We start from the raw sequence: 20,124 nt of genomic DNA on the forward strand, positions 1-20,124 counted from the left end.
ACGCGCAGTGAGCAGTGTGAGGCATATGACCACGAGGACCCAGAGGCACTACACACTCTAGATTAGGAGGCTACTATGAGAGATACAGCAGACAGAGCTCCAGTCACAGCCTACGGACGACATCTTCTTCGACTTGGCTCCCAGCACCGTCTCGTTATTTATAACGGGATGGTCCAGTGGCCCACCTCAGGGGGCCTGACTTGTATGCCACATGGAGTTGTAGAGGGAGGGGGGAGTACAGTCGACTATATTCTGGGACCCAGGGAGGCTACACACCTTATCACATCCTTCACCATTCCACCCATACCCATCGGAGCCGACCACACATACCTCTCTTTCTCCATCACCGGAGATACCATCCCACACAGCTCCACAGCACACACTCCACACACCACCATCCATTTCACACATGAGCTAGCCTCTCTTTACTCGGCCGAGGTCGAACATGGCCTATGCCTCCTCCACCCATCCACACCACTCTCAGTTCTCACATCACATATCTCTTCCGTTCTCCACACTTCAGCTATTAGCTCTTTTCCACACACCACTCACACAGGACGCACTCCCCCCCCCGGGACTATGCCTCAGAACCGCTGGTATGATGATGAGTGTAGAGAGCTATACCGACGCCTCCGTGCACGGCGAGCCTTAGGAGAGATCACAGAGAGAGAGGCCAGACGGCATATGAAGACGCTGACACGCCAAAAGCGGCGAGCATTCGAAGAGGCACAAGAGCTTGAGCTATACCGCCTATTCATGAGCATGGATAGCGCGACGGCATGGCGCACCCTGCGCGAGCCACGTCCGACTACAACTATTGAGGATCCACAGATATGGCATGATTATGCAGAGCGACTTTATGAGGTGCCAGGGCAGCCTCCTATCCCACAGCCACACGAGCCACGCCCCACGTGCTCCTCCTTCTTTACAGCAGAGATGGTAGAGAGGGCCATACGCCGCATGCAGCACAGACGATCAGCTGACCATACTGGATTACAGAGTGAGCAAATCATTTATGCGGCCTCCACTATAGCCCCGTTGATTGCACATGTCTTCAACCGGGCTATAGGGGAGGGCTTCCCAGAGGAGTGGACACAGCACACCATAGTGCCTATCCACAAATTTGGCGACACCCTGGACCCAGGGAACTACAGGACTAACATGATTGGCCACACGATGGCCAAGCTATATGGAGCAGTACTTGAGGCACAGCTCAGCTGCTACGCAGAGATCGAGGGTTTACGAGCTCCAGGCCAGGCAGGTTTCAGACGAGCTTTCTCCACCATTGATCACATCTTCGTTCTACGCTGCCTCATTGATGGGGCAAAGGCGCGGAAGAAGAGGCTTTACTGCTGCTTTGTGGATTTCCGCAAGGCCTTTGACACAGTCCCACGCGAGAGACTCTTCCAGCGCCTTCACAGCATTGGGGTACCAACAGAGATGATTTGGGCCATATATGCTCTCTACGAGAGGGTGACGGGTCGAGTTCGTTGCCCAGGCGGTTTTTCAGAGACCATTGCTAGCACCATTGGTGTTAAGCAAGGATGCCCACTCTCCCCGACACTCTTTGGGCTCTACATCGACGAGATCTCCGACTACATACTGCGAGCAAGAGGAGAGGGGAGCGACTTGGCAGGTACTCCGGTCCACATCATGTTATATGCTGATGATATTGTGTTGATTTCAGAGTCACCCGAGGGCTTGCAACGCCATCTTGAGGCCTTGGACGAATTCAGCACACACAGGGGTTGACTGTGAACCTTGGCAAAACCAAGGTTATGATCTTTCACACATCCAGTGCAGTGAGGAGCGCTGCCACCTTCACAGCAGCAGGAGGACAGGTTGATGTAGTCACCTCCTATGTCTACCTTGGCATCACATTCACCAGCCTACCAGGACCCTTCACTATGAGGCAGGCTGCTGCTGATAGGCTCACCCGAGGATATGCAGCTCTGGCCATGCTAGAGCGGAGATGCCACCAGGCACACTTTCAGGAGCCCCGCACGAAGGGGTGGCTTTTCGACACCTTAGTCACCCCGGCCTTGATGTACTCGGCGGCAGTATGGGCACCAGGATTGACAGCTGACCAGTGGACACAGCTTGAGAGGCCACAGGTATGTATGATCTCACGCTTGCTCCGCAGCAAGAAGACAGTGCCACATGACATTATTAGAGCCGAGCTCGCCACACCACCTATGGTTGTAGAGGCACTATTCCAGACAGTCTGCTTCATCCAGAGGATGAGAGAGCTACCTCCTGACAGACTTACTCGTAGAGCATTTGAGGCAGCTATACAGCTATCAGAGAGTGGGCATGAGAGAGCATGGTACTCACAGGTCAGAGCATGGTTTGAGGGACACGGTCTTGACATGGAGAGCCTACCACCATTCCAGTACGACCCCCACTCACCATATGTTCACCTCTCTCGCAGTGAGAGGAACTTGGTATTGAGACAGGATCTGTGGCAGCTATACACTAGGAGAGTCTGGGAGTCACCTGGCTTGGGGACGAGGATGTCAGATTACAGAGACCAGTTTCTCACCATATTGTCTGGGGGGTTCATACAGAGACCACGCTACATGGACACATATATGCCACATAGCTCACGGGTGGCGATTGGTCAGCTGAGAGTGGCTTCACACAGGTTAGAGATTGAGATCGGGAGACATACTGGTGTTCCCAGGGAGGAGCGAGTCTGCAGAGCTTGCACAGAGGAGGTGGAGAGTGAGGAGCACTTTGTATGTAGATGCAGAGCATACACTGAGATCAGAGGCAGGTATGAGGCCTTATTCAGAGGACAGCCCACTCTCCGAGAGATCATGGACTCTCGAGATCAGAGACAGCTCGGACATTTCTTACTAGAGATACAGAGCCATCGGGACACACTACTACAGCCACACACAGCTACACAGACAGAGGGGAGACAGTCGCAGCTCACAGACTTCTTTCAGAGGATTGCCGCCCCTCCCTCACCAGACACTCAGAGGGGAGTGACACTCCCACAGGCGGAGGTGAGCCGAGCTAGACGACGACCACGAGTCACAGGCTACAGGGGCGCGAGCTCCCACCACCGACAGATCGAGGAGATCCGAGCCCGGGAGCGCCGTGCCACTGAGGAGCGAGTGGCTCAGATGAGGGCCGACCCGACAGCTTTCATCCGGGTAGCCTTGGCACCAGACCCGCCCATGTACCACATCTTACATCCCCCCATTAGTACAGGATGGAGCTAGATAGCTTGATGCATTCTCATGATTGTACTACCTTGAGCATATAGACATGCATATACCCCTAGAGATAGAGCTCCATCCCTCCTCAGATACTCCACTACCTACATTCAGTTCAGTTTTGTTTCATTCATTTGTCTTTCCGATAGACGGATGACATACACACCATGTACATTTGATTTGTCTCATAGGCCGATTTCGGCCTGACATAGACGTTAATAATCTTTCTTTCTTTCTTTCTTTTCTCTCTCTCTAGCCAGTGGACACCCGGAGGAGTTACTACCACAGCAGAGCTCGTCGCTTCACACCAGAGGCACACTGATCGACCGAGCGATTGAGCTGGGGAGATCCAGACGCCCACGATTGCGGAGGACTACACAACATCGCGACGGAGGCTGCATCAGAGGATTCGGATCACTTTGGCCCGACATGCACGACACCCGGTCAGACTACTGACCATGGAGGAGATTGATGGGATCTGCGAGCAACCAATGCTGGATCTCTTGTGATCTAGCTATCCCAGCTAGCTGCTTAGTTCACACCTAGCAGTTTAGGATTCCATAGTATTTTATTTTATCATTCTGTCATTTTGTCACCTTGTTACTCTGACTTTGTATTAGATCCACCACATTGTAACTTTCTGGTCTCATAGGTCACGTTGGCCTTTTGAAGACGTTAATATAACAATTCATTTCATTTCATTTCATTTCTCTCTCTCTCTCTCTCTCTCTCTCTCTCTCTCTCTCTCTCTCTCTCTCTCTATTCAAGTTCAGTTTGTAGGAGTTTTTGTTTGTGTTACTATTGATTTCTTGCTTGGGCGTCCAAGTATGCTACAATAAATTTTGGCTTCAAGCTGGGCCAAGTATTCCTTCTCCTTTCACAAAAGAATCTCAAGAAGCATCCTTGTCTAGCTGTATTACTACAGTGATCTTCACCACAACCTTGCCTCCATTTTGCAGCACTGATCATTGTACCATTGTAGTGGAGGGAACAAGTATCATATAGGTTGATCTTCGCCACAACCTTGCCTCCATTTTGTAGCACTAATCATAGTACCAGTGTGTGGTGGAGGGAACATGAAATACATCTGCGCAATGTATTACATGCATAACAACTCAACAAGCCGTTAGAAACCACATGTTAGAGTTATGCCATCTCTTTGGATTCATCCACTAGGTCCCAATTTCTCCCAAGGCCAGGCGTTAGGGAGTGAGGACTGTTTTGTGGCTGTGTCCGGCCAGTGTGAGGCTGTCTTCTCATGTCGGGATGTGTTTAGCCATGTTTAGCCTTGGGTCTTGGTTTGGTTCCATGGCTCCATGTTTAGCCTTCTCCACAGGTGCCTTGTTCATGTATGTGGCATTGCAAGCGTTCTAGATCGGAGTCGAGGTTTCCACCGGATCACGAGCCATGTCTTGTCTTCATTGCATCTTCAGCTTCCACCTTTGACACCACATTCCATCGTTTTGCGATTAAAGATGTAAATAGAGCTACTAGAGTGATGTACGAAAGTGGTGTGGCATTCATATGCTTGCAAGCCCTGAAGAAACTCAAATATTAATGATCTGCATCCAATCATCCTTGAAACTTGCGAGTACAAGTTAAGCTTTGCATGCCGGGATAGTCTGTTTTCTCCTTGATATCGAGGGTATCAAGGTTGAGTTTGGCTACTCGTTATTGCACCAATGTGATGTTTATGCAATGAGACTTGAAAGGCTATCTGACAAGGTGCTGGACCACAATACCTAGGACTTGCTAGAACCAGTATTAGCTTATGAGTACTCCAGCGTTTTAAAAAGGTTTCTGTTCTATTAAGCTATTTTGATAATTACTGTGCATTTGGTTAATGATTGTAGGGCCGGGATGCATTCGTATACCTAGCTACCCAATTATGTTGCAGACTTTTATTGATGTAAGATTAGATTGCTTTGTTCATGTTAATGATGTGTGAAAGCTCATTCTTTTTCCAGTTTACGAGCATGCATTATCTGAAGCGCGAAAATTGGATCCTAAAAGTGAAGAAAGAGGGGTCTTGCAATTCAAAACTGGACTGATTTCACACATCAAGGTATGATCCACTGCCTAAATAGCCGATCACTACTCAATATGCTTAGATTACGATGAGTAACAAAGTATTCATGATCTGTTTTGTTTTATGAATGCAGCAAAGTAGGGCCGCCTCTAGAGATGGTATAACTCCTGCAATAAGAGAACCTAAAACAAGGAGTACAATTCTAGAAGACTTCTATGTCAAGTATCGTCGACAGCACGATTCTGATATTCAAGATCCTCACCCAAAAGAGTACGGGAAATTAGAGAGACTTATTGCAGTTTTTGTCATGTTCTCTTGAGCTGTTTTTTGGCACATAATAGATGCTTCCATCAGGTCACAAACTGTCAATATACAAAAATGGGAGACTCTATGGCTTTATCATAAAATAGGGCGAGGACGGAGCTAGATAAATAGCTGGTACTACCAGCGCAGGCCTTGCTCTAGTATGAAGAAGGGACCTTTGTCAAAGGCTTGGCAGTGTCTCTTGGCTCAATCTCATGTGCCTTGTATGTGATCATACTTTCCTGTGAATGTGTGGATCAGTTCTAGCTAGAAAGCCCTTATGGTCACTGTTTGGAGGCTTGGGGCACCTCTCAAAGGCTCGGAAGCATCAAACCTTCCAAACGAACCAAATTTCTAGGCTGCCGATCAGCTCCCAACGTATGTCTTGCTCGAGATTAAATCCCTGAAGAAAGATCCGGTATGAGACATTAATGAGGGCACGTATGTATGTAAATGGCTGAGCTGTCGGCTCAGTCTCATGCCTAAAGGCAATAATTAAGCTGCTGCTTTCGAAGTAGACACTCTGTTTGGGAGGAAAGAAACCACTAGGCGGAGAAGCATGAGCCAAATCTGTTGTCCCATAGGCAATGCTGATAAGTCTCCTCTACATGCCCACATCCAAGACAACCCGGAAAGTGTACCCTAGGCAAGTGTGACGGGTTTTAGGGTTAGGGTTTTTGCGTCGAGGTCATAGAAGCACTTGATCATTGTGTTCGTTTGGCAATCACAGTGTGTGTGTGTGTGTGTGGGGTCCATGCCAATCTCTTTGTCAGAGCCAGACTCCTCTATACCGCGCATTGGTTTTCTCTCTCTAGATTCTCTTCTATTTAGAGAGTGCTGATTTTCTCTCTCTAAACCTGCATTTCTGACTTTGTCGCAGATTTTTCTCCCTACTATCTGCTGATTTTTTCTCTCTAGAACTGAATGGAATTTCCTCTCTCTAAAAACAGTCTTTCTCTCTCTAAAATCGATTTTCATGAAAAATGCTTTATCTTGCTATTTTTCACCCAATAAAGCTGGCACCCCATCACTATTTTTATTGATAAAAATTTTGGGCCCCTAAAATATGAGAAAATTTGTTAAAAAACAAAAGAAAAGATCCTTACATTAGTTAATAAAACTGCCCATAGGGCTACAAACCATCTACAAGAGAGGGCTCTCCCAGTGAGAAAACAAAATATGTACAAGGTCACGAGATGGGAGGAGGAAAAAGCCACACAAGTGGCCGGTAATGCCATCTAGACACACCTTGAACCATGGTGGAGAAAGGCCTTGGACGCCATAGTCGCAAGAAAGCCTCTCGGCGCTCCCGCATTCGGTCGGAGCTGCCTTGAAGTCTCTCAAACTGACCCCTGAGTGTATGAATCAGCTCCAGCCAAAAGTCACGAACAGTCTCTACCGGGGGATAGGGCGAGCCTCGAAGATGCAAAAGCAGCGGGCCTGCCTGATGAGCAAGAGTTTCAGGCCGCAGATGAGCTCTCAACACCACTCTCTGTCACGGCACCACTCCTGGGGAATGAGTCTATGGCAAGTTGAAGTGTAGGTCGACCCCCCTGAATCACAATCATCGTGGTGGTGGAAACCAGCTCAAAGTGGAGTGCAGGGCACGTGAGTGTGGACCAGGCTGTAGCACCCCAAGTGTACTGTCGAGCTGTGGAAAGGGCTGGCACCAGCCGAAGAACCCGAAGCCATTGCCAAACTTGCTGTGCCATGGGACAGTCTCACAAACAGTGATGCTGGCTCTCCAAAGGATGGCCACAGGTTGCACAGGCTGCAGATAAGCCACTGTTATAACCAACTCCCAACTGCTGTAGCCCTATGCACAACCAACCACTGAAACATGGTAGCTCTCCTTGGTTGCCTGCTGTCCCACAACCTCTCCCAGAAGCTTGACAAGAACTCGGCTATGAGACCCTCCTCTTGCCAGTGAAGTACTGTAGCTGGGTGACCCTCGCTCCGTGTGGCCAATATGTGTTGCTCCAAACGAACTGTGTAATGGAAAAAAGGAATCCCCGTGTGATCGGCTGAAGAGAAAGGATCCCACCAGAACCACTCTCTCGGGTCCCATTGCACTCGTGCCAGAGGACGACTCTCCCAAGCCCATAGCCGCCAGTGTCGTGGCTCGAGATCCGCTGGGTCAGGATCTAGGACACAAGTCCTCCCAGTGCCCACAGATGCCCACAACTCGGATCCTCTGAAAACAACACTCTGCAACATGTGGTGCCTCTACTTGAAAATCTGTGAAGGCGACCCTCTCCTTGCTCCTCAAAGAACATGTGTGGTACTGACTCGGAGCAGGCTCGAACTGCAATGAGATCCTCTAGCCGTGTGAAGGCCCCCATCCATCTCGGAGCCGCTGTCTCAAGAGGGGTCTGCCACTCAGCTGGTATAGCCTGTGTAATATCCTGACACATGCTCTGCACCCCCCTCATGCCTCGTAATCGTATGCTCTGAACCTCCTGAAAATTAGAAGCCAGTCGTCGAGAGTGCGGGCTGGACCCTGTGCCATGGGACCCCAAGAAACGTGAGGCCTACTACCAACCAAGTGGCCTCTGTGTGCTAACCATGGGGTTCGAAACAAGAGGCTGCCTCAAGCGCTCCTCCATGCAAGTGGGCTGATGCTGCTCCAGGACACTCCTCAACTGCTCCCAAGACCTAAGCAGGCTTGCAACAAATCTGTCCTCCAAGCTCCTGCTCAGACCAACCCTGCACACCTCTGTAAAAATCCACCTGATGGACGTACTCCAAGGGCCGCCCGCATGAGGGGCTCGGGCTCGAACCCAGTGAAGCAGCAGCTCCTTCCAGGGCTCCTCCCCTGGAAGAAGTCCTCTGACCACAAGCTTCCCAAGGAAGGATCTGCTCTACCGTGCTAGATTGATGATCCCCAGCCCCTCTTGAGAACATGGAAAAGTGATGACCTGCTAAAAACTTTGGCCTGGGCTGACTAGGTGTCACACCTTGACGACAAAAATTCCTGATTAGCCTCTCCAACCGACTGATTCACGACTCGAGAGGATCCAGCAAGACGTGATGTACCATATAATAGCAAACAACACTTGGTTGATCACTACGACTGTGCCAGCCAAAGAGAGCCGTTCCGAACTCCAATAGAGTAGTTTCCTCCTAATGGAAAGGAGGAGGGCAACAGTCTGCTGCTCTGGAGACAAATCCAAGCCGACTAATAGCCTAGATAGCGTATATAAGTCCTTGGGGGAATCCACCTGAAGCCGTCCAATTAGGCGTAGGAGCACTGCCAACCCAGAAGCTACTGTCTTCCTCCAGTTGATCAGTGCTCCTAATAAACAACAAAACACCTCAAGAGCCTGCTGACACCTGTGTAGAGCCTCATGGCCTTCAAGTACATGGCTGAGTCGTCAGCAAACTCAGCGTCAAGCAACTCGTCTCCCCTAATAGGGAGCTGTAAACCACGCAAACCGACATCCTATGAAGTCAGAAATCTGCTCATCGCCTCATCATAGAAAAAAATTGGAAGGGGCCAAGAGGACAGCCCCGTCTAACCAAATGTGTGAGCATGAAGCGCTCCCCTCTTCCCCCTGCGAACAACACCTGATTGTGTGCACATCTGTAGAGAGATGAGACTCCTTTGATCCAAGTATCTGAGAACCCCATCCTGCGCAAAGTGCCCTCCAAAAAATCCCAGTCAACTCTGTCGTATGCCTTCTCAAAATTGAGAAGGAGAATCACAAGGTCCTCTCCTTGGAGGCGTGCAAGCGCTCAAGCCTCTCGAAAGGTGAAGATGTTGTCAAGGACAGTGCGCTCCTTAACAAAACCTGTCTGGGTCCCATGTATAATGCTCTCAAGTAGTGGCTGAATTCTCAAACTTAGAGCCTTGGCTAAGATTTTGTAGGCTGAGTTGAGAATGATGATGGGACGCCACTGCCGAATCGCATATAGGGCGCCATCCTCCTTGGGGATAAGGTAAATTAAACTCTCGCTCATGTTGTCGGGCATCTCTCCAGTGTAGAGGATGTGCTTGTAAGCGCTACAAAGATCCTGACCAAGCAGCTCCCAGTACTCCAAGAAAAAACTGGGAGTCAAACCATCCTCCCCTGGGCAGCTGCCCTAGGGGAGTGCCCTGAGGGCCTCATGAAGCTCCTCCACATGGAGAGGCATCTCAAGTCTTTGACGCATCTCCTCAGTAACTAGGCAACAAGGCATCTGCGCCCAAACTTGCTCTCTGCATGCATCTTGACGCCCTGACTGAGGCTCAATTGAAAGCAACTCTTGGTAAAAGTCAATAGCAACTGTGTGCATATCCTCAGGCTCCGTGGCTACTGACCCATCAGATCTTCTCAATTGGCAAACACTGGTGCGCGCATGGTGAGGACCCACAGTCTCGAAGAACTCGTCAGTAACTCTGTCTCCCACGTGGGTCCACTGAGAGGCATGACGATGGAAAGCCAACTCATGGCGTCGCTCCTCAATGGTAATCATCTCCTGTCGAGCCTGTTTCATCTGCTCCTCCATCCAAGGACTATTGGGATGGCGTTCTTGCATCCACTATAAGGAAGCAATGCCTCGTCAAAGCCGTTTCTCCTCCCTCCTTTGCTGTAGCCAAACGAGCTGGAGACTCCTGGAGGAAGAAGCAACTAAGCTCAGCAAGACCAGTGGCCACTCTACTAGCAAGGGTGCCTTGTGTGCTCGAACTCTTTCTCCAAAGCGCCACCACCTGCGCTCTGAGCTCTGTATCCAGTAAATCCTCTCAGGGATGCACAGTAAGGTAACTCCTAGTCCCCTTTGTATCTGCCAAAGTAAGAATCATTGGCGCATGATTTGAAAAGCTGGTCCCTGCCAAAATGCCTACAGATCCTCCCATGTCATAGATGTGGTCACTGGCATAGAATCGATCTATCCGAGATAGATTCACACGCCCTACTCTCCGGTCAGAACGAGAACAAGAAAGACTTTCAAGGGGTCGTACAAAGCCTACATGCTTTCAAACATCTGAAATCCGCAAGGTCATACATAAGCTCCTAGGCTGCCAACTCAGCTCCGTGCACAATAGCATGGCTGCCTCCAATCCTATCCGAGGGGTCCTCCAGCATGTTGAAGTCCCCCCCAACACACCACTGCTCGGCATGGGGCAAAGACTCCACAATGTGTGACCGAAACTCAGCCCGCGCATTGGCATGGTTAAGCGCATAGACGTTCAGGAAGCCCATGAGGCTACAGTGAACCTGCATAAGTAATCCATTGGGCCCTACGTGGCACACTAATACAGTCTGGAAGGACTCGTCATAAGTACTTAGTAAAGTTCAAGAATTACTTCCCTCTAGATGCTCAATGGATGATAGGATTAGAATTGAACAATTTTCCAGACATTCTGCATAAGTATCATGAAGCCCTACAATTGAGGATAACTGTTCAGAAGGCAGAGAAATGTAATATTTTTAGCTAAGGCTACAGATGAATGAAAATGATTTTTGTGCACACAAGACAAATTTATGTATTTATTGGTTCTAGTTAATAATTTAAATAAACGGGTGAATTTTTCGGTGCATTGTGCTATCTGAACATTTATTTGTGTCTCGATAGTATGATAAGGAAAATAGTAGCCGGACGTAGAGGAGAACAAATCAGAGCAAGTACATGAATAAGATGGTGTCCCCAGTTTGCTAAAAAAAAGTCACGATTTAATAGTTTTACGGTGGCTTACGGTGGCCTCCCAAGAAAGTGGCCGGTTGGACATAGTGTAAATACGTCCTCGCTAGAGCAGACAGACTGAGCTGAGAGAGGCATGGAAACACCAGAGCTAATAATGCTCTAGATCGATTAGAAACCCACAAACCCGTGTTTTAATGCTTGTTTTTAAGTTCAAGGTTTAAAACATATAAAAATGAGTGGCCAAGCCAATCTAAACATGGTCAAATCTTATAAGATAAGACTAAAAAATCAACAAGTAGCATGAGATGTATAAAGAGACCAGCGTTGGCAATTTTTGCGAGCCTCTCTCTCTCTCTCTCTCTCTCTCTCTCTCTCTCTCTCTCTCTCCCCGCCGCCGCCCCCCCCCCCCCCCCCCCCCCCCCCCCCCCCCAAGCGCCATCTGGTAAAGAACTCACGTTTGGGCATAAAAAGGGTAGCGCTCCCTGTTGGAGGTGCTGCCGGCAGAGCACAAACACACACATAGAGCTCTCTCAGTTGATCATGCTATCTTGTCTTTCACCCTGGCCTTTCAGTTCAGCACAGCCCCATTAGGAGAGGTCCCCACACACACTCGGTATACCTTCATGAGGGAGACAGATTCTATGTATATGGATGAGATATACAGGCAGCTATGCACCCAGAAGCCAGGACGGCCACTAGATGAACTCATTCAGAAATTGACAGAGATGCTTCATGATGCAACATCAAAGGCATATCCCCACAGCCAGCCCACACAGAGACGATCTGGGAGCATGCCCCAGAACGGTTGGTATGATGAGGAGTAAAGAGAGACGAGGATCAAATTACAGAGGGAAGTGCTCATGGGTATTACCACAATAGATAGTCACGGATTATCTTTCGCCACCTAGTGCGACGAAAGAAAAGGGCTTATCTATCTCAGGTAGAGCGGGATCTGTATCAGTTGTTTATAAGTCAGGACTCAGGCGAAGCATGGAGACTATTCCACGAGCATTCACCACCACCAATGGTCACCTCCACTGAGACATGGGGGGAATATGCCACATCTCTCTACAGAGCATCATGGCAACCACCTCTGCCGGACCCACTAGAGACATGCCCGGAGACATGTTCAGACATGTTCTTTCTTTACTGCCGAGAGGGTAAGGAAAGCCATTGATAGGATGAAGACAAGGAGGGCACACGATCATGATGGTCTGGTAGCAGAGCACTTTATCCATGCCAAAGATATGCTTGTAGAGCTCTTGGCTATGATGTTTAATCGAGCCATGATGAAGGCTTCCCAGAGACTTGGAGTATGTCTACGATTAGGCTTATTTTCAAGTCAGGAGATCCCATGATTCTCGCGAATTATCGCACCATCATGGTTGGTCACACATTAGCTAGGTTGTATGCATCCGATCTTCAGCAGGAGTTGAGTAGATGGGCGAGCGAGAGGGCATAAGAGCACCAAGGCAAGCAGGTTTCAGGAGAGGTTTCTCCACTCTTGACCAGATTCTGACACTCAGAGCTATTATTGAGGAGGGTAGACACCATGGCAAGAGGATCTATTGTAGCTTTGTGGATTTCCGCAAAGCTTTTGACACAGTGCCGAGAGCTAGACTTATACGCAGACTACAGGACATGGGTGTGCCTACAGAGCTGATATGGGGTATTCTGGCTCTATACAGGACAGTGATGGGGCGGTACGCACCACTGAGGAAATGTCTGACATGACCCACTCCACTATTGGAGTAAAGCAGGGATGCCCCCTGTCCTTGACTCTTTTTGGGATGTATGTGGATGAGTTTTCGGGCTATGTAGAGCGTCAGGGGGACGAGGGGGCTCAGCTAGCACGGTCATGGATTCTGCTGTTACTATACGCTGATGATATTGTGCTGATTTCTAACTCTCCAGAGGGGATGCAGCGTCATTTGGATGCTCTGTACATACATTTGCTCGTGACAGTGGATTGTCTGTCAATTTGAGGAAAACCAAGGTTATGGTGTTCAACACCACACCACAGTGGGTCAGAGGTCGGCACCTACATTTACGTATGGATGCTCTACATACATTTGCTCGTGACAATGGATTGTCTGTCAATATGAGGAAAACCAAGGTTGTGGTGTTCAACACCACACCACACCACAGTGGGTCAGGAGGTCGGCACCTACATTTACGTATGGCCAGGAGACGGTGGAGTATACAGATGCATATACTTTGTCTTGGGGTAGTCTTCGGTGGACCGGTGTTTTCACTAAGGAGAGCATCAGAGACTAGACTGACGAGAGCACATGCAGCTTTGGGAGGACTGGAGAGGATGTGTTCGCAGGTTCAGTTTCAGGAACCGCGAACAAAGCTTTGGATTTTTGACACTCTAGTGACTCTAGCTATGCTCTATGGAGTTCAGGTATGGGGACCCTCAGTAGACCACCATGGGAGATCTGGCAACACAGATGGATGGAGATGTATGGAGAGGCCTCTGGTCTCTATGATTGCTCGGATGATTCGGGCTAAGGCCTCAGTATCACATGAGATTATCCGAGCCGAGCTAGCCGCCCTCCCCCCCCCGGTGGTGGAGGCATTGACGAGATCACTATCCTTTATGCATGGTCTATGGGATCTCCCCAGGGACAGATACGCTCGGCTTGCCATGGAGTCATCTCGACAACTAGCTCTACAAGGCAATACAGCATGTTGGTATGGACAGATGACAACATGGTTTCAGTCGCATGGTCTCAACATGGATAGATTACCTCCACTTCAATATCTCTGGATGCACCCTCCCTGTCTCACACGGACAGAGATCACAGACTCATACGTCAGGATCTGATTCAGCTAAATACCAGGAGCACATAGATACAGCCGACACAGGAGTTGGGCATGAAGATGGCCCTTCTACAGAGAGCATCTTCTCCAACTCACGGAGGACGGCTTTGTGACTAGGCCTGCATACATGGATACACACTTTATAAGGGATGCCAAAAGCAGAGCCCCCAAAGCAGTTAAACTCAAAAGCAAACTGTCCCAAAAGCAACTGGTCCTCAAAAATTGCCAAAAAGCACCAATGCAAATTTTGGAAATCCATACAGGCTGCCACATTGTCAGCCAGCACCAAATACGGATTTCCGTACATTCTGCCACATCAGCCTGCCAACGCTTTTTGCGGGAGTCCGTACTGCTGCCACGTGACACTTCTGCCGCAGGGTTCCTCTGTGTGTTTATGTGTCCAGGCAGTGTTGCCACGTCATCATTTTGTGACAGAAAAATCCACAAACACAAAATGTTGCTTGGTAATACGGATGAACTTGACCGATGTTTGATAGACCAGATAATAAAAAGGTCATGAGGAGGCTGATATGTGCTGCACATGGCCACTCTTTTCACAGAATTGACAATATGCCTTTTGGGAACACTCCTGGGAGGATGCCCTACAGAGTGGGACACATTCTACCATATTGAAACTCTTACCGAGCCCGGAGTTCCTCTAGTTTGTTTTGGAGACGAGAGAGAGCTTCCTCTTGGGGATTCGTCTCACTTCCAGAACCGCTCTTGTCTCCATCTCCCTCCACTGCAGCCAAGGGGTGTCATTGTTGGTGATAGTCCAGACCTTTGACTCTGGTAAAAGAAACCAATACTTGTTGCAACAGCTACAAACTCCACCAAAGTGGCATCATGCTTCAGGGTCTTGCGCAAATTCTGTTGAGTTACCCACGGGCTAGCTTACTCCACCCATTTTCTCACTATGAAGTCTCGGGGTTGTTGTGGTAAATTTTCCACCAGAGCCTTCTCCCTCAAGACCAAGTTGGTCAAAAGCTCTTCACTAAAGTTGCCTGGCCGGGAATCTCTTTAAAAGGCAGTCTTGAGATCATCCCATATCTTGAAGTGATTATTGGCGAATTGGCTGTACCATTTGTCGGCCAGACTGTTCAAAGTGGATGGGAAAAGCACGAGGTAAGCATCCTGACGGTTGAGACCTTGCCCTTTGCACATAGATGTAAACTGTCATACATGGTCATTGGCATCTTCGTCTCTAAATGATGGAAATTTGATGTTGACTCTAGTGCGATAGGTCATCCTCCATTGTGCTGGTGGTGAGAGTAGAGTCAGGGAGCGAGGGGGTGAGACATGTTGAGGAGAAGGCGGGGGAGTTGGAGGATTGGGGTTTGTCTCCTCGGGTGACTGGGGTGGCAAAAGGAGTCTGTGGAGGTGTAGGGTATGGAGTTGAGGAGAGAGACTCGACAAGCAATAGTGATCTTCGGTTGGGTGTAAGTAAGATAGCGTGGGTGGTAAAGTTTGAGAGTGCTCCTGAGAGGACTCTTGAGTGGACTCATCCAAGGGTCCTTTGACTGTTCCGGAGTATGAACTGACTCAAGAGACCGGGATGAGTAGCACCATAGGTGAGTGTTCCCCTTCGGCTGACTGCCCAACCCAACTTCCAAGTGACACTGACAAAGTGACTCTTCATTATCGGTGATACGCGTAGGCTCCCGTATTGTGGAGTTATCCAAGTGAGTGGCCCCTGCAATCTGCATCGGCTACCATAAGGGGAGGGTAAGATAGGGCTGGTCAGTTCACCCTTGACCCACATGGCTGTCACAAAGTGATGACGTGTCCGGCCAAAACCCAAGCAGTAGAGCAGCTGGCCCGCTGACCTGCTGGGGATTGTGGAAAAGCAGGGGTCTTTCAGCTGATAAGAATCATCGGACATATTCAAAAAGTGGAAATCTAGTGTGCCCCCCAAATGCATTGATGAATCCAACATGAACACGGGAGGCGTGGATGACATGAAGATGTGGGCCTTTATTCATTTATGTATGTATAAAATTCATGTTTCTCTGAAGTGCAGTTTGGAGGACAGAAATAGGAGTTAGTCTAAGAAGCACGACTTCCGCATGAAAAATATTCTGAATCTGTTTTTAAAGGGAGTTTGACAGCCTTTGAACAAGTAATTTTGTGCCCAGTTTTCTGTTGCCTATCCTTTATGCAGTACTTATTTGGCTGGTGTTAATCTTTATGCCAACAGCCCAGAGAAAGTACAGAGGATAAGGACTACTTTACGAGTTCTGCAAAAGGTGCTCAGATCAGACAAGGAATGGCTCTCTTTAAAGGCAAGTCTCTTCCGAGTGTTTATGTGCAATTTACGCATAGCTTTGTGATCAGATTGTAGTATATGTAAAGTGAAAAGAACTATGAAACATTAGAAAGTTTTCCACAACACCAATTCTAATTTATATCTTTTATCTTACTGTACATCATTTCTGCAGTCTCCAATAGCTCAAGCTGGTAATAATTTTGAGCATGCCACTTATTTGCAAGTGATTAGAGCGTCTATGGCCTTAGTAGGAAATCCTTCATAGAGTGCTCAGTGAATGAAGGGCACCTCTTCTAAAGAAGCAGTTGTTCAAATAATGACCTTGCAAGATTGAGACAGCAAAATGCTTGCTTTATCTTTCCCCCTTCTTAATCTCACCCCCTTTCTGATTAAGGTCATTCCTTGCTCGTGCTCAACCATTGCTAACTTGTGCAAAAGAATTTTCTCTTGCTGGCCCTGATCTGCTGCCTCCTGTCTGTTTTCTTGCTTGACTTTTTTGAGTATCACATCCAATGATATCGACCAGGCTTCCCTTTCCATAATCGCCTGCCTTGTTTTGTCCATAGAGGTGTGTGCAAAAATTCACAGCACTGTGGACATTCATCTTGCACAGCTTTGCATGGATGAGCTATCAGCTACCCACATGAGTTTACGAGAGGCTTATATTTCATGGTGTGATGCTGAAGGTTTCAATCTTTGTTTTCACATCTTGCATTTAACATTGTGTGGAGATGAACTGATGTTGTTAAAGGACCATGTCAGAGGAATGCTTGCAGTTACATGGAGAGAGTTGGACAGTATTGTAGGCTACATGGAGAGAGTTGGACAGAGGAATGCTTGCATACGACATATTTTGTGTGATCCACTTTTTCCTTCTTTCATCCCTTATTTTTGGATGTTCCGATGAGTCTATATTATCTCTTGGAACTTGAAGCAGAAACTAGCATCTCTTCATCTGTCGCAGGAGGGAGAGATGGGTAACAGAGTGTGGGGAGCAGCGTTCTTATAAACCTGCTGATGCTAGTGTTCTAGTGGAGTCTTTCGAGACTGGAGTCTTGAAAACCTGTGAATCTGAGGCTGTGTCTTTTGCCGAATCACTTCGTGGACGATTTCCAAGATGGCACAACCTCCACTCTGATTGCCAATTTGTTGCATGTATACTCAGACCTTGTGCTCACTTTATGCAGCAAGTATGATACATCAGATGGCTCCTCCAGGGCAGCAGTGGAGTGTATGCATTGGTCTCTATCTCTAGGCTGATTTTGTTGAAAGACGACTCCCAAGGTGCAATTGTCTCTCCACTGGGGAAAGGTTGCTTCAGGGTTCAGTTTGAGACATTGGACCAGGCTCGTCAAGCTCTTGCACTATTATGGTTGGGCACACATTGGCACGGTTGTATGCATCCATTCTTGAGCAGCAATTGAGTAATTGGGCAGAGGGTGAGGGTGTACGAGCAAAGGGCAAGGCCGGTTTCAGGAGGGGTTTCTCCACTCTTGATCATATTACGACACTTAGAGTCATCATTGAGGAGGGCAGGTCACATGGGTTGTGGATTTCCGCAAAGCATTTGACATGGTACCAAGAGCTCGATTGATAGCAGCAGAGACTAGACTGACTAGAGCTTTTGCGGCCTTGGGAGGCTTGGAGAGGATGTGTTCGCAGGTTCAGTTTTAGGAACCTCGGACAAAGTTATGGCTCTTTGATACCTTAGTAGCCTCAGCTATGTTGTATGGGGTGCAGACATGGGGACCTTCTGTAGGCTAGGATGGTTGGAGACATGTGGAGAGGCCCTTGGTATTTATGATCTCTCGACTGATGAGAGCCAAGGCCTTCGTACCCCACGCTATTATTCGAGCAGAGCTAGCTGTCCCTTCTATGGAGATTGAGGCGCTTACAAGATCAGTCTCCTTTGTGCACAGCTTGTGGGATACTACTAGAGACAGATATGCTAGACTGGCCCTTGAGTCTTCCAGACAATTAGCTCTTCAGGGGGACACTTCATGCTGGTATGCACAAATGACATCATGGTTTCACCATGGACAGGCTGCCCCCTTTCAAGTACTCTCTTCAGGCACCCTCGATGTCTCTTACACGGGTGGAGATTACTAGACTCATTCGTCAGGACCTGATCCAACTGGATACCAGGAGGACATGGATAGAGCCGCCGCAGGAGTTGGGCACGAAGATGGCTTTCTATAGAGAGCATCTTCTCCACCTCACAGGAGATGGGTTTGTGATTCGACCCAGCTACATGGACACACATATGTCTCATGGTTTGCGGTGTGCCATTGGTCAGATACGCACATCCTCACATCAATTGGAGATTGAGACTTGTAGATTTAGAGGGATACCAGCAGACAGCAGGATATGCCGCTTATGCCAGTTAGAGCCACAGACATAGCTAATTTAGATATGTCATTGCACAGTGTACTATGAGATACGGGGCCGTTTCCACTGCTTATTCAGAGAGGGTTTTGGTCCTTTCTCTAGGGTTATGCATGAGTTATGAGGATCAGAGATGTCTTGGACTATATCTACTTGAGTTACATAGATATAGAGACACTTTACTGGGGAGAGATAGAGAGAGTTAGTCCCAGAGACAGATTACAGATTTCTTTTCACTAGATATGGGACAGCAAGAGGAGCAGTCATCATTGTAGAGCTCGGCCCCCACTCATTCGACCACTACCGGCACTCTTATCGACCGAGCACTGGAGCTACGAAGATCTAGACGGCCACGATTGAGGAGAGGGGCTACACAGCATCGACGGAGACTACAACAGAGGATTCGAGCCATACTCTCTTGATATCCAGAGTGCAGATGAGGATTGATTCTAGTAGTAGTATCTAGTTCTTTTGTATCCAGAATGGTATTAGATTCACCATTTTGTAACAGATTGGTCTCATAGGTCATTTTGGCCTTTTGAAGACGTTAATATAACATTTCATTTCATTTCATTTCTCTCTCTCATATGCTCAGATGACCTGTCTCTTGTAATCTCTCTTCTCCACATGTGTGTCTTGTTCATGCATTTGGCATTGTAGGTGTTGTAGATCGGAGTCAAGATGTCCACCAGATCACGAGTCAGTTCTTGTCTTCATTGCATCTTCCGTTGCCACCTTTGACAATATATGCTGTCACACTTATGTATAAACTGTATGGTAGTATGAGTAATAAGAAATGATGGTGACGTAGATAATAATGAGGGCAAGTCTAACATTGGCACAACGTCCCATTGGCTTCAATATATATATATTTTTTTCATAGTCCTAGTTGCATGATTTAGTGTGTAGGTAGTGTGAGGGAAACTATCCATGGCTGCAGAATACAGAAAACTGGTAAGCTCCGTGGTCAATGTGGATAGGGGCGTGGAGGGGTTCATGCGAAGTAAGCTCGCTATAGTTGACTCAATCTCATGTATGATAGGTATGGTATTTTGCATTAACTGTGGGGGTTGCGATTAACTTGAAATTAGTAGATTTGTGCTGGTATGTACGATCCACACCAAGCTCTCCTAACCATAGCCATTACTCTACCGTTGTAGGTGAGAAGATAATGAGGTGCTCCAAGGAGAGTACTAGCTCCTCCTTTGTCCCCATTTCAACATCTCCTTGATGTATGGTTTGTAGGCGAATGAGGTTCTCAAAGTCAAAATACTCATACTGACGGCTTTGTGTGTGGGAATTGTCCCCCACCAGAAACACGTCTGTCTTCTGTGCACACTGCAAACTATATTGTGATCGGGCTCTCCTCTTATCTCATCTCCTTCTCGACTCTCCCCCCATCCTCCTCTCTGTCCAGTTGCCCATCTTGACTCCCCGTGTGTAAGGCTGTCTTTCTCGGGCCTGGC

At 48.2% G+C, this 20,124-nt stretch overlaps 1 protein-coding gene across 4 annotated transcripts in view; it reads left to right on the forward strand.

Moving 5' to 3' along the window:
- Positions 1-20,124, forward strand: part of LOC147446999 (callose synthase 10-like) — a 315,061-nt gene that overhangs the window by 16,139 nt on the left and 278,798 nt on the right. For all 4 annotated transcript variants that reach the window (XR_015189580.1, XM_086522908.1, XM_086522907.1 and 1 more), the window contains 3 exons: positions 5,192-5,289; positions 5,387-5,523; positions 16,205-16,289. Coding sequence is in view for 3 of the 4 variants with exons in the window: in XM_086522908.1 (XP_086379034.1) it covers positions 5,192-5,289; positions 5,387-5,523; positions 16,205-16,289 (320 nt within the window). In the remaining variant the exon portion in view is untranslated. The remainder of the gene's footprint in view (positions 1-5,191; positions 5,290-5,386; positions 5,524-16,204; positions 16,290-20,124) is intronic.

The sequence above is a fragment of the Adiantum capillus-veneris genome, chromosome 11, assembly GCF_014529385.1.
Source record: "Adiantum capillus-veneris isolate H3 chromosome 11, ASM1452938v2, whole genome shotgun sequence".
NCBI classification, from domain to species: Eukaryota; Viridiplantae; Streptophyta; class Polypodiopsida; order Polypodiales; family Pteridaceae; genus Adiantum; species Adiantum capillus-veneris.